The sequence below is a fragment of the Taeniopygia guttata genome, chromosome 3 (assembly GCF_048771995.1).
Source record: "Taeniopygia guttata chromosome 3, bTaeGut7.mat, whole genome shotgun sequence".
In the NCBI taxonomy this organism is placed as follows: domain Eukaryota; kingdom Metazoa; phylum Chordata; class Aves; order Passeriformes; family Estrildidae; genus Taeniopygia; species Taeniopygia guttata.
In genome coordinates this window covers 52,286,433-52,301,624 of record NC_133027.1, presented here as the reverse complement: position 1 = coordinate 52,301,624, position 15,192 = coordinate 52,286,433, and the positions used below count along the sequence as shown (strand labels likewise).

Genomic DNA, 15,192 nt, shown 5'->3' with positions numbered 1-15,192 from the left:
AAATTCAGTGGTCACTAATCCCACTCTCACTGTCCACTTCTGCCTAAGCAACACAAATATTTAAATACGCCAAATGGTAAAGTTCAGCATCTTGAGCCCTGTTAAATCTTATAAGCCAAAGTAAATTTCATTTCTCTGATTAAATAGAAAGTATTTACAAAGATCATAAATAAATTGTGTGTGTGAGTTTTTCTTGTTCTTTTTCATTCTACCTGATTAAGCACTTTTTACTTTGACATCATTCAGAATCATGTTTTCGCTATGCATTTTCCTTCAAAATAAAAGGTAGTTATTAAAATGTCTTTTCCTTCTTTCTTCTGGAGCATTTCACACCCACTTTTGCATCTCTGCAGTAAATAGCACTGAAGGCAGTGGGTACGAAATGGTGCCATACATGCTGGCCACCATCAGACTTGGAACATTTGAAACTACAAAGCTGGGGGCATGGGTAAGTAAAGCCAAAGGCTTTCTTCTCAATTCAGTCATGAACCAATCGATGGCAGGAGAATGCTGAGTCTCAGAGCCCTAAAGTTTGGTAGGTCACCCCTTGTATTTTCAGATACAATTATTCACTGCAGCTCTCTTCAAAATAATCATCTGTGAATAATGCCTAAGAAGAAACACCACCATTTGAAAACAAAGACTACTAATGCATTTGCTCGTGTTCTAAGGCAGAAAACAATAGCCAACTTTGAAAAAAAAAACACAAAAAAGAAAGCAACTTTGAAAGCAATGAAAAGAAATGCAGCATTTCTAGAGCACAGGTCTCTCTGCTGCCTTCTAAATTAGTTGTGAAGATGATGAAATCACACTGCTGCATAAGGAAACACAACAAAATGAGAACTGAGATCTTTGTCTCATGTCATTACCCTTCTGTGTGCAACACCAGACTGAATACTAGTTGACCCATTTCATCAGTTAGATTAAAACTCTAGTATTACTGCTATACAAGTTTCTTCAGAAATCACACTATCACAGTGAAAAAAGTTCAAAGGCAATGCTGTTATTTTGCTTTATGAGTAATAAAAATGTATACATGATAGAAACATTACATAAGAGGAATACATAGTCCTTCTAAAAGCAAGGCACACTGCCACAGGAGTGAATTACAGATATTTTTAACACGGCAACTCAGGCTTGTGTAGAAAACAACTACCTTAACCATTTTAGTTTCTCATTTTAACAAGAATAAAATACCATGGGAAATAGATGCAAGTAATGCGGTATCCTTTTCACCAATGTGCCTGTGCCATGTAAAGTGCCTTTTACAATGAGCTGAAAAAGAATTTAAATCACTGCATACTCAATCCCACAGGCTGCTGCTCAGACTAATCTGAGCAAAAAAGAGCCAAGCACATGCTGAACTTCGAGTAAATAAACAGTCCCAGCTATCTGTCCAATCACAGGGCCCGACTCTTTCATGACAAATGATGTAGAGCCTGTCTCCAAAAGAATCAATTAAAAAACCAACCTGGCGTGGTAGCAGCAACCCCTATTTCATTAGCTTTGTGCATAATTACAACATAAACTGATTACTTCTAACTTCCTATCGCAGAAGCTACCATCGGAATTTACAGAAAGCCAGTCACTTTGGAATAAAAACAAAAATGTTACCTCATATCTATAGCAAGGAAGGAGCCTACACATCAGGAGTTACTGCAGTTAGCTGACTGAGTTCACACTTTTGTCACAAGCAGCTTGCCTGTACACCCACACGTTAAGGTGCTAATAGCCTTGCTATTCATAAGTTGTTGGAATTTTGTTTTGCTTCAGTTTTTTTTTTTATCAACCTAGATTTGTAATAATCTGCAAAACGAAGAAGAATTAGGAAAAAAGAGAAAATAATGATGGTACCTGAAGGCCCTCTATGGCTAATCTAAGCATGCTTGGTGTGAGCTTGGAAGCCTGCTTGAAGGTGAAGTTGCTCCAGTCTATAATCAAAACAAATCCATTCACTTGCAGCTCAGGATCTTCTATCATGGCTTCTAAAGAAAGAAGTATGGCACGCAGAATGTCCACCAGCGTGTACCTGAGAATGAGAAGAGGAGATTTGGTTAGGAAAGGAGCAGCAACTACAGAGGTGGAGAAGTTCTGAGTACTCTCCCTTTGTCAAAAGTTTAAATCAAAGAGTGCAAATGTGTCCTCAGAAGCGCCTAAAGCTGGGAAATCCTCAAAAGCTCAATTAGTTGAGCTCATCTTCTGGAGCAGGATTATGTACCTATAGACCATCAGCCAGCCAGAACAAACTACAAGAATGTAACACATCAAAAACAAATTTGAACTTTTCCATAGTATCCTAAGCTGCCTTAGTATCTTTAGTGGAATTATATGCCTGTATAAGAACCTCTACACAAATTTCTAAAGTCATAATGATACCAAAACCTGAGACTAATACTAGAAGCATAGATCCAAAGTTTCCTCCTATATTTTTCTAAGGAAATTAAATAATAGGTCCTAAAAACTATCAACTAAAAATGGGAATTTTCACATGCTCTGCTTATCCCACTCTCTGTGTATTTTTTTCCCTTAAATCCACAAGTACAGAAGGCTGATTACTCAAGAATCTTAAAAGCAGAAGGTAATACACACTAGGGTTTTGAGGTTTTTGTCTACTGAAGGTGCCCCTGCTGATGGCAGGAGAGTTAGAACTGGATGATCTCTGAGGTCCCTTCCAACCCAAACCTTTCTAGGATTTTATGATTTTATAAACAGTTACCAAAACAGACATAAATTTGCCAGTCCACACCACAATATCAAATGAGGAATGTTAGACGTGAAAAATATCAGAACTACAAATATTCCAGAAATGAAAGAATTAACTATTCAGTATGCAGATATTTTTAGGCAAAGCCCTTTAAATGTCTCCCATGATGGCATCAAACAGAAGTTTTCAAAATTGTGAGTCCCTAGAGAATTCTTCACCATTCTGCATATATAGCAAAGAGCATGTGTGCCTACTTAGAAATTACATTAAATTCTACTGCATTCTACTTGCTTTAATAAAATAAGTATACTTTTCTGTTGTGAACATAACTGTATTTTGAAAATATTTGGAAAAGGAAATAACACAAATGAAATTAATCTGTTGTAGCTGACTCCTCACATCTTTCCTCTTTCTTTATTTAGCTAATTAAAAATCAGTGAGCTTCTCAATTATGCATTGATAGGAAGGGATCAAAAAAGGACTTTCCTAATGTCTGAACAGGAGAAAGTGTGTCTTCCCCAGAAATCACTAAGGGAAGCATTAAAAATAATTTTGTAAAAATAAAATTCTTCTTCTCATATTGGAGATACTTTTTTAAATTTTGGTTTTTTGATAGGGATAAAATTTCTCATATTCACTCCTTTGAACTTTTCTGAGATTTAACTCTTTTCTAATGCTTTATTTTTCTGAGATCTAAGGTTAACAGGAAGTTTGGAATGCCTTGGTCTGAGGATGATTTTGACCACAGCTCATACAAGGAATAAACATTAAAAATGTTCAAATTCTAAAATTAGCCTCAACCCTACATTTAGGTTGTCTCATTCAAAAGATCTCATTCTCCAGAAGGGCTCCACAATGCAGAATCCTACATTCAGTCTCAGAATAAGGGTCCCAAGTTCCAGATGTACATCTCTAATGTTCTCCCTAAGGAGTTTAAGGAGACATCACATGCATTGGATTAACAGCTTCCTAGTCACACAAGGTTGCTAGAAATCTGACATAAAGATTCTTTGTTTATGAGACCAGTCAGCTCTCTAAGACTGACCCAAAAATGCTTTTTTTATGTATACCTAAGTGTCCAATACAATATGTATACATTTAAAGAGAAATATACCTAATTATGTGTTTAATTCATTTAAGTCAACAGGAAAACTGTCAGGCAGCAATGGAAATGGGATTTCAGCTGCCACAGGGATAACAGTCATAGAGCTGGGTCTCCACAAATCTGTGGCATATTCACCACCACCATAACTCCAATTGTAGGTCTGCTAGTGCAAGAAATACATTCCACAATAATATTTATATTTACTCACTGAGAATAAGAGAGAAGCCCTGCACAAAACAAGTCCAGCTAAAAGCAAGCAAGAACACTTTCTGCCAGAGGGAGGTACCTGAAGTATTCTTAAAGTCTAAAAAGATACATCAGGAGTACACAGGGACATGTCACTAACAAATCAAGCTTCCCACTTCAAATACTCCTCAGGGCAATTAGTTGAAGATAGGAGCTATTCTTCATTCTGTACTGGATCTCTTCTCTTGGTCTCAATACCTTACATAAGTACAGCGCAGAGCACCAGAAAGACAAATCCATTAGTGAGTATTTAAAGCAGCTTTTACTCTGAACACACGTTAAGGCAAGCCAGAAATATAAACGTGGCGTGGTAGATGAAATCTTATGTGATGGAAAACACTGAGTATTGAAAGTATCAGCTGATCAGCTCAAGCCAAAAAACATATTTGAAGAAACTGCACAGAAGCTTTCACACAGCATAGAGTTATTTGTGTGAAGATTCATCTTTCATCCACTCCAGCCCCATGTTGTCCAACATTTCACCTCACTGCTACCACTGTTTGTGCCAGCACTAGATTGCACAGGCTCTGCCATAAAATACACTCCACCCCTGGCTGGACTTTAGGGAAATCAATATCCTATATAAAAAGAAGATGTAAAAACTTACTCTGGATTTTGTTGCTGAAACTTCTGTTCCACACTGAAATTACTTTCCATACAGATACAGAAATATGACCAGTCAAAAGTGAGAAAAATACAACAAGCTAGTGAGTGTGAAATATATTTGGTCTAAGGCAGCTTTGACTGCTTTTTTACTTTGAAGGAAAAGAAAAAAAAAAAGAAAATATTACCCTTACATTTAAGAGACTATGGTATACAGTCGGAGGGGAAGATAGTTCTGTTTTATTCTTACCAATCTGTGCTATGTAAAAACATGTTCTTAAGGAACAGCAAGCCACTTATTTTGCCCTGGCACCAGTTTTCTAATGAGTTGCCCCAGAGCTGTCAGATATGTAGGATGTGCTGGGCCCAATTGGCTGAAGTTGATGTTCTGTAGCAGCCTGAAGTTAGGCTGTGAATAAATAAATCCTAATTTATTTACAGCTAAATCCAGTTGCATTCACTTGTTTAAACAGACTCTTATAGGACATGTTGTAGCTAGCAATATATAACTAATTGCTAGGATAATCAAAAACTCACAGTCAATTTAAATGTATTTAATGTCTTCTATTTATAGAACCATGCCTAATTCAATGGAAAAACTTGGACAAGTTTTTTAGTCCTGTTATTAATGTGAGTAACAAATGCTGGAAATATGTTATCACATATATAATGCACTCTTAATGTGAATTTTTTATGTGAATTTTAGTTCAAGGCTGACTGAAGCAGGGACTGGCAAGACATATTCTTCTACCTCTTGAAAATTTTCATTCAGGTTGACTTGAAAGTAATAGAGCCTGAGAAGGTGTGACAAGTTAACAGCAACACTGACAGTGATTCTTTTAAATGCTTTGGGACAGCTCCATTTCTACCCCAACAGTGATATAGCCTTCAAGGGAAATTTTGAGGGGTCTTTATTTGTCAAGAACAGAAGACCTCAAACAATTTACTGAGCATCCCACTCTCTTGTAATTTAACATTGACAGCAATTTCCCAATTACAGAAAAGGTATATGAGATTTTTCTTTTTTTTTTTGTGGGACATGAACAGATTGAACGTATTTCAAAGGATTTCTGGGGAACATAGTCCGGAAGACATGTCTATCAACTCTTGGTAATACTTCACCAGGACCTTTCACCTTTACCTCTAAGTTATGTGGTCTACACATCCTCTTGTATGCATCCACTATGATTTCCACCAGGCCAACATGAAGAGAAGAGACAGGGAGAATGCAGGGTACAGATCTCTTATGTCAAACTCAGCTGTGTCAGCTGTTTTCAATACTTTATGCTCTTGATGATGAGTGGCAACAACCATATCATCTGTTTAACCAGATTCTGGTTCCAGTCAATTCACTTTTGCCCTGAATAACAGATAATCTGATTTAGCAGAGTTGCCCTACTATCTCTGTGGCTGTTTGTCATCTCCTCCATAAAATAAAGAAATTTAAAATAATTTTGAGAATTATGATTGAATGGCATGAATCTGCCTCTCAGGATGTGAACTAGAATAGATAAATGGTAAGTCTTCTTTGCTTGAATTTGAGCCATATGTCTCTTGAAGGTCTGAAACACATAAAGAATGCACAGTCTGTATTTTAAGATCCTCATAATCTGGACAAGAAAAGGCTTCTGTCAAATGAGCTCTTGTGTCACTGTGATTTAAAAGAGAAAGCTGGTCAAGTTTCTGAGCCATCATCCCATCATTAAGGCACTGTTCTTGCTCAATATTATTAGAATTTCATCAAAACAAGAGCCCTCAAGATACACAAAGGAGTAATTTGAGATGATGCTTCATATCACCTTGGTTTGCCAGTCTGGGTACAGATTTGAATGCTGAAAAGATGGGGGATTGAAAGTTCTCTTATGGCTATTCTGCTTAAATAGTGGCAGCACGCCCTGAGGATACCTTATTCTAAATACAAAAAGCACCACCACTGTTACAAAAAATGCAAAGGAAAAAATAGAAATAGTTTCAAGTATTTTACCAGATTAGCTTTAGGATTCAGATTTAGTACCATGCATTATGCCACATATTAGCCCAGTGTCTAACAGTCACAGCCACAGATGAAGATTCAGCTGATCTAAATTTAACATTGATCATAAAGCTCCGTAGCCAAAACCCCTACAGTCTAAATACAGGTGATGATAGGCAGATAGGGATACCTGGGGGAAAACTAGGAAAAAATAAAACAGCATCTGTCAGCAGGAGTAACTGCAGCAAAAATTACAGTGTTTACACTAGTTAAGAGTTATTATTTGGAAGATATAACTTCCAAACAAAAATTGACTCTGCTAAACTATTGGGTTTTTTACTGTTAACAGGTTACTACTATTAGCATTGCTATTTACTTTGTCATACTGCTTATATCAGAGTATGAAAAATACCTTGCCATCTTGCCTGTTGTTTATTGTGAGCTGAGGAGCAGATCAGCCTCCTCATAGCCACAGAAGTTAAATTTTCATTTAACAGGGGGAAAAGTTTCTAGCACTTGTGCATGTGGAAACCTAGTTTTGAAAGCAAACCTGTGGACTCCATCTTTGCCCTGCTGTAAACTGTCTGATGCAAGAGCAGAATCAGCAGTAAATAAGTGCAGGGATTTCCATATTCACTGAGGAGGGTGTGAGCTGACTGGGTCACTGTGACACCGACAGAACTAAGTATCATTTCCTTTTTCTAAAGCACTTTCTAGGGAAAAACCTGATATAATTAATAAGGTTTCAAACACATAACATCAAAATGGACTGATATTCCTGGGGAATGTGTGTCCAGGTGCCATAAGACCACGTATGACAACAGATCCCTTGCAGCTAAGAGCTGAAGTTAATTGCACTATTAACTGAAAAAAACTTCACCAGCTGGACACAATAGGAAAAAGGGAATCTTCAATTGCACAAAGACACCTACAAACCAAATGTAGTTAAGAATCAACAATTTGGAAGCTAACAGGGAAGGCTGATCCCTCCCTGAGTGCTATCCAGCATGCTGGCAGGAATGCCACTGACCTTCATTTTCCCCATAGAACAGACAGGGTGGAGAGTTAGCCTGGGTCACACTGAAATACTGATAGGCTACTGAGTGCATTATCTTTCACCTTTCCTTTTTTGTTTGTTTGTTTTAAATACATGTCTGATTGGGTTGTTCAGATGGCAGGACATCTGGTACAGTTTTCAGGCCCTGCTTTAATTTAATGATTTAACATCTAGAACACAGGCTTGTTTTACCACAGGAATTTTTTGCCTCCCACACTTTTCTTTCTAATTGGAACTATGTAAATCATAGGCTGACAGTGCTATATAAATCAACTCTAGTATGTCTGCTATTCATTTAAATAACAAATTGGAACTTTTTTTTCTAACTGTTACATCCTGGCCATAATAATTTGCACATATATGACAAAAGTGGAGGCTTGCTATGCTCTATTAACTTAGTTTATGAAGCACACAAAGAGAGCCTAACCAGACAGGCTTCAGTAAGTAATCCTCCTATTGTTACTGTAAGAGGAACACTGGGTTATGTAGTGCAAGATCTCAAGTCAGTTAAGGCATAATCTTGAGACATATTGCATAGCAGCCCAGGCATAAGTTCCAAATGCTCCCCAGGTTCAGCCACTGAGCATCAGATAATGGAAGGCACTAAATTAATTAGAAAAGAAAGTGACCTAGCTCCATTCCCAGACGTGTCACTGACTTGTCATGTGCCTTGGAGCAAGCCACTCCCCGCAGCTGGGCTTCAGCTCTCTCTGCTTTGTCTGAGTGGTCTGCATGAAAACAAATCCCTCGCTCGGGAGGAGAGGTGTGCCGTGAGCATGCAGTGCTCAAAAGCAGTAGGCACCCAATTGCAAACACATCCATTAAGTACTCTAGTGTACCCCAGCCACTTTGGTGTCATAGCATAAATAATATTAATCATACCAATAGGACTTCATGTAAAAAAAAAAAAACCACAATAAATTCATTGCTGTGTCAGCTGAACTCATGTACTTTAAATATAAGCATCTCCAAACTCAAAAAGAAAATAACCTATTCTTTCTACATGGCAACTATTACTTTAAATGCTATTTTATCTCTGAATTTGAATTCTTGGTATTCTTTTTGACTGGGATCAAGTCAAATAATAGGACAAAGTGTCACACAAAGCTTTGTGATTTTTCCATTAATAAGAAACATCAGTATACAGTAGGTCATGCTACCTTTAACAAGGGAACTTCATCCTAGACATACAACTTAATAAAAGTCCTAAATGTGTGTTTCTTTGCTAATTCTTTCTTCAGGGATTTTTAAGAGCTTGTGGAGTCATTTTTAAAATTAAAAGTTGACTTGGTCCTTATGTGGGAAACAAGAAAATTCCTTATCTGGGAATGGAAACACAGTGAGTCCTTAGCCTCATCACCACTGCTCTTCACTCAGCTTTTATACTCCATCTGCTAGAAAAGTAAAGCAAAACAGAAAAGATGTAAAGCAAAAAGAAAAAGGATGCTGGTCCCAGCTCTGCATATATTCATCCACCCTTTCTAGTTGTTACCCTGGCTGTGGGCAGTTTTGATTTGTGCCAGACAGCTTTCTCCTAGTTCCAACACTTGATTCATGGGTTAGCAAGGGACAGGAGACTTGTCCCATAGACAGTGTGAGTGTGGCTGGCATGTCTGAAGGACAGGAAAGCCAAGGTGGGCCAGCATCTCTCTGGGCAGAGGTGTCCGTAGCTGTAACACCAGCCGGGGCAGGGAGGGGTGGGAATGCTCCCTGTGATGGCAATCCACACAGCCTGCAGGAGGACAGCTAAACAAACACCTAAAGGGCAAATTAAACATGCCTCTGCCCCAGGCTTTGTCCTTTCTATCCACACTGACAGTTGTTTGATTCCCCCCAAAGTTTCAAAGTAGCTGAGCTGAGGATATCTGCACTGAGCACTCAGCACTGTGTTGACAGCAATAAATATGGCAACTTAAAAGATTTTAAGTTTTCTTACTAAAAAGTGAGAAATCAGATCTTAAACCTGCAACTCGGGTTGGGAGCCAAAGAAAACAGTGCAGTGCTCACAGAAAGATTTAGAGAGCTTAAATATACTGAAATCAAGCCATTTTTGTGGATATAATTTTAGACTGCAGGAGAAACTGAGTGTGACACCCCCACAATGTATTTAGAATAAACAAATAGTGTGACATAAGATCAAACCAATTGCTAGAAATGGCCATGATAGGAAACAGCTCTTGAGTCATCCTACTAAATCATCTTCAAATTAGATAATCCCAAAAAAAAAAATATCAGAAACTGTTCTAGAGACCAGTCTTCAATTTGCTATCAGAGCTTTGTGTATTTGGATCCTATTATGCAGAGAATTGACATTGGTAGCAGCATGAGTGGAAAAAGAAGTGGTTACAGAGACTTCCATCCTGGCATTTCCAGGTGGCTCAGGAAGCGCTTTCTTCAGCTGAGGGAAAGGATTCAGAGTCTCAGCTTCCTGCACAGGCAAACTTTTCAGCTCAAAAGCCATGATGGATGCTCCTGTTCTACACACAGCATCTCCCACTTTCTCCCATGGCACCTGAGCAGCTCTATGTGTGCTGAAACAGAAAGACCAGCCGAGAGTGCAAACAGCCTTTGTCTGGGGGATAAGCACATCATCTACACGCCAGCTCACTTCGGCTCAGGGGAGGCAGAAGGGTGTAAACCTAGCAGTTGAGAAGAGCACTCCAGCAGTGTCTACTTGCCTCCCAAAATTCACAACCCAAGGGATGAGCTGATTGAAAGGGCCCTAAGCCACAAAACGTATTTCTTCTTTATTCTTTCCCTCTGCCTTCCAGGCTGCTGCCCAGCCCCCTGTGGGCAGCGCCGGGTGTGTCCCTGCTGCCCACCCTCTCTCCCTCTGCGCTGGCACCGCTCTCCCACGTACTGCTCGGGGGGAGAAGGGGTTGAGGTGAGAGAGTGGCTCTGCTTTTACCTGCTCTGGTCCCAGTTGGCAGCAAAAAGGACAAGGATTTTCCTGCCGTAGTGGTCCAGGTTGGCCAGCCCTCCTGGGAAACCATCCTTCAGCGCTTGCTTGATGCCCGGGTCTGTGGCCTTGAAGCTCTTAAACATGTCCAGGTTCTGCTGGCGATATTCAAAGTATTGGGCCAGGAGGCGAAACGCCTCGAAGTGCTGAAACTTCCTGGCCCGCAGAAACCGCAGGATGAAGGCGTCGTCGGTGCGGAGAAAGCCGATGTCCGGCCGGGTGATGACCATGTCCCGCACCTCCTGGATGTCCTGGTGCAAGGTGTCGGGGTTCTCGTTCAGCTCCAGCCGGGCTTTCTCCAAAGTCTCCGGGGAGAGACCTGCCTGCAAATGAGTCATGGCGCTGCCCTCCTCCTCCTCCCCGGCTCTGCTGCCTGCGCTCCTCAGCCTCCCGGCCGCTTGGCCCCCGGAGGCGGGGTGCCCCGGCACGGCCGGCCGCCGCTCCCCCGCCTCGCCGGGCCTCGCCCCGCCGCTCCCCGGCCCCGCCGCCGCGGCCAGTCCGTCCTCCGAGATGCGAGCGGCTCGCAGGCAGCCGGGTCCCGGGGGGGCTGGCACCGAGACTGCCCCCGGGCTGCTGGCGGAGGCGCGTTATCTCTCTGACATAGCGCCCTCCCCGCCGCGGGGCTCAACGCGCCGCATCATCCCCGCAGCCGGTCCGCGGAGGCGCCGAAACCCGCCGGGAACGGGGCTGCGGGCTGCCGGCTGCTGCTCACCGCCGCTCACCGCCCGCCCCCGCCGGTGCCGCTGCCGGTGCGGATCTCGGGCAGGGCGGCAGCGAGGAACCCGGTCGCTAGGCAGGGCGAGCGGCGCCCGAGGATGCTCCCCTGGCCCGGGGCTGGCAGGGGAGATGCCCTCCCCGGAGCAGCACCATTTACGTAAGATCAGCGCTCACCCCGCTTCAGAAGCGTCTCCCTGGATTTGCGGGAAGGTTAAGAAAAAAAAAAAAAAAAAAAAACAACAAAAAAAAAAGCACCACCGCCACCAAACTAAAAGAAGCCAGCGAGGAGGAGGAAAGCCGATCCGCAGGTACTTCGCCGGCACTGCTGCCGAAGCGCGGAGCCCGGAAAGCCAAACGGAGGCTCGGGCCGGAGGATGCTCGTGCCCCGCTCCCGCTCCCTGCCCCGCTCCCGCCCGGCTCGCAGGCGGCACCAGCCGGCGCGGGGCTGCCCGCTGCGCGGCCCCGCCTTGCGCGCCCCCGCTCGGGCTCGCTCCCGCTCCCGCTCGGGGGCGCGCCCGCCGCTCTGCGCCCCCGGCCGCGGAGACAGCGCGGGGCGGGCGCTCCGCCGCTCCCCGCGCAGCGTCTGCAGAGCCGCGCCGCTGCCGCCGGCGCCGGGGCTGCGCGGAAAAAGATGGTGGTGGTGGCCCGGTGCGGGGCGGTGGCCGGGGGGCTGCGGGGTCAGCGGGACCACGCGTACGCCCCCACGGAGCATCCCGCGGGAGTCGGACCAAGTGTCCGGCCTGGAGGGCGTGACAACAGCGAGGTGTTGTTCATCGAGCGGTGGTTTTCCGAGCAATCCTCTCTTGTGACAGAATATCCTAGCATGAAGCACTGCGAGCTCGAAAATCTGGGAATAAAATAAAGCAGCCCTCTTTTGTGGTCTCGTGTTGGAGGCGGCATGTCTTTAGTTGCTTTATATTGCAAAGGGCAACGATATCTTGTTTCTGTGTGCAGAGTATTTCCCTGATATGTCTCTTTTCCCCAGTATGTCTTTTTTCATGCAGGAAAGTTTGATGCTGCAGTCTCTTTTGGGGAAAAGTTTCCACTGAAAAGCATTTGACCTTTGTCTGTAGGACAGGACCTTCCCGATGCACATGCACCTGTGAAAATCAAGCTTACACAAAAGACACGGCAAACATGGGCAAGCCTGCAACACATATCTCCTCATCCTCCTTCCCATGGGAAGGGCAGCTCTTTGGTACTGCATTGGGCTCCTTTCCCAAGGTGACAAAGCCAGAGCACACAGGCTGAATTACTGAAAAGGTGCTGAGGCCACTGCTCCATTCAGAAGGCATATCTGGAGAATACACCAGAACAAAGTAGAGGATGGGTTCACAGACAAATAGCAGGGCTCATAGAAACAGTTCAGTGATAGCCTGCGTGGTCTACAGGCCATCACCAGGTGCTTGGCAGCAGGAGGGAGCCCTCTGCAGTGAGCAAGGTCCAAGAAGTGAGCAATGCTTTAGTAGCAAAACTGTAATTCTTTTGGAGGCTAAAGAGAGGTTTTTCGGGTTTACTGGATTTTATGTGGCATCCTGCGCTGGGATCAGACTTCCCATACCCTAGTTTAAGGAGAAACTTTTGGAAGGACCAGTAATAATGCCCAGTCGTTTTGCCCCAGCTCTGTTGAATCTGAATTTCATTATGTGATTTGAGATGTCTCACAAGAGAGAAAGATATGCTATCTATCTCTAAGGACTGAATCACTCTCTGAAAATGCTTATTTCTCTTTGTCTGATAAAATGACTTCAAATTACCCCCCTTTTGTAGATGTGATTCACCTGGGTTGATACCTTTTTCTTAGAGCAGTTATTGCTTAAGAAATAGTTTGTGCACTTTTTTTATTATTTTCTATTATTCTGAAATCTTCATTTCCCTTTGCTCTTACTATCTTCCTCTACATTACTTCCACAGAGAGCCTTTCAGAATAGCAGTTTCCGTCACTCCTGTGGAACAAACTGCCAGATTTTTCCTGCTATCATTTTCCATTTCTGATGCTTCTGCTCTGCCTTTTCCATTGCAACTAAGCTAATAAAAGAGTAGGTCATGTGACAAGTGCCTTAAATTAATTCGGTGCGAGGCAAGCCCCAGGCTTCCAGTGTCTGGCAAAATCAAGTCCATGATATATCCTGTCTGTGACCTTGTAGTGGGTTCACGCTGGCTGGATGCCAGGCACCCACCAAAGCCGCTTCTCCCTCCCCCCCACAGTTGGACAGGGGAAGGAAAATATAACAAAGGGTTCATGAGTTGAGATAAGGACCAGGAGAGATCACTCATCAAATATTGTTATGGGCAAAACAGGCTCGAATTAGTGAATTAATTGAATTTATTGCTAAGAAAATCAGAGCAGGATAATGAGAAGTAAAGTAAGACCTTCTCTGTACCCTTCCCTCCTTCTCAGCTCTACCTCCTCCCCCAGTGCCACAGGGAGACTGGGAATGGGGATTATGGTCAGTTCATCACACATTGTTTCTGCCACTGCTCAGGGTGAGAAGTCCTTCTCCTGCCCCTGCCCATGGGTCTCCTCCCACAGGAGACAGTTCTCCATGAACTAATCCAGTGTGAGCCCATCCCACAGGCACAATCCCCCTCAAACTGCAGTAACATGGGTCATTCTTCCATGGGGTGCAGTTCCTAAAGGACAGGCTGCTCCGGTGTGGATGCCCCATGGGATCACAAGTCCTGCCAGGAAACCTGCTCCAGCATGGGCACCTCTCTCCATAGGTCTGCAGTTCTCTGTCAGGAGCCTGCTCCAGCACAGGCCCCTCATGGGGTCACAGCCTCCTCTCAGGCATCCCCCTGCTCCAGCGTGGATCTCCTCCGTGGGCTGCAGGTGGATTTCTGCATCGCTGTGGAACTCCATGGGCTGCAGGGTCACTGTGGGCTGCAGAGAAGTCCCAGATCTGGTGCCTGAAGCACCTCCTGCCCCTCCTTCTGCACTGACCTTGGTGTCTGCAGGGCTGTTCTTCCACATATTCTCACTCTGCTCTTCTCTGGCCACAATTACAACTTTTCTGCCTCCTGTTAAATCTGTTATCCCAGAGGTGTTACCACCATTTCTGATGGGCTCAGCCTTGGCCAGCAGCATGTCCATCCTGGAGCTGGCTGGAATTGGCTCTGCTGGACATGGAGGAAGCTTCTGGCAGCTTCTCACAGAAGCCATCCCCTGTAGCTCCCCTGCTACCAAAACCTGGCTGTACAAACCCAATACAGACTTCTAGTAACACAATCCTTAATCTGCTTTAGTTTTGTTTTGCCAATGAAAACATAACACATGTATTAGATATTCTCCTTTATTCCAGAGCATAAATGCACTGAATAGACAAAAAGAGCAAGCTGGCCAAAATTAAAATGTTAAAAATTTTGACAGGAAAGGTGATTTCTAAAGGTTCTTAATTAAAAAAAACATAAATAAACAACACAAAAACAAATAAACAACAACAAAAAAGGGAGAATTTATCTGGAAACTTTCATTATTGTTCCATTTTTTGGTTTTCCCCATTTTGACCATATTTAAGGCCTTCTTCTTGCCATTTTTAAAATTTAAAAAGGTCAAAAAAAAAAAAAACACAGGGAAAAGTATGAGGGAAGAGTATAAATAAATATTGAAGCCAAATAAATTAAATTCATCAAAAACTCTCTATTTTCTATACACTTCCTTTTTAAAGACAGGTTCAGTCTCCATAAAAATTGATTTAATAATGTAACAATTTCTAAACTTTATCATATTAAGATTCACTGAACTTGAACAACATTTCAAGAAAACTATTTTGGCAATGAATTGTTGGAAGATAGATCAAAACATCCTCATGGAGGACAGTGTGGAGGT

General features: G+C 43.0%; 1 protein-coding gene across 1 annotated transcript in view; it reads right to left on the bottom strand.

The window, feature by feature from the left end:
- The window catches only part of CLVS2 (clavesin 2), a 55,540-nt gene extending 44,518 nt beyond the window's left edge, over positions 1-11,022 (bottom strand). Inside the window, exons 1-2 of the mRNA XM_002188667.7 lie at positions 10,596-11,022; positions 1,855-2,029 (exon numbers count right to left, since the gene is read on the bottom strand). Of these exons, the coding sequence (XP_002188703.1) occupies positions 1,855-2,029; positions 10,596-10,984 (564 nt within the window). The 5' untranslated portion in view covers positions 10,985-11,022. The remainder of the gene's footprint in view (positions 1-1,854; positions 2,030-10,595) is intronic.
- Between the last annotated feature and the right edge of the window lie 4,170 nt (positions 11,023-15,192).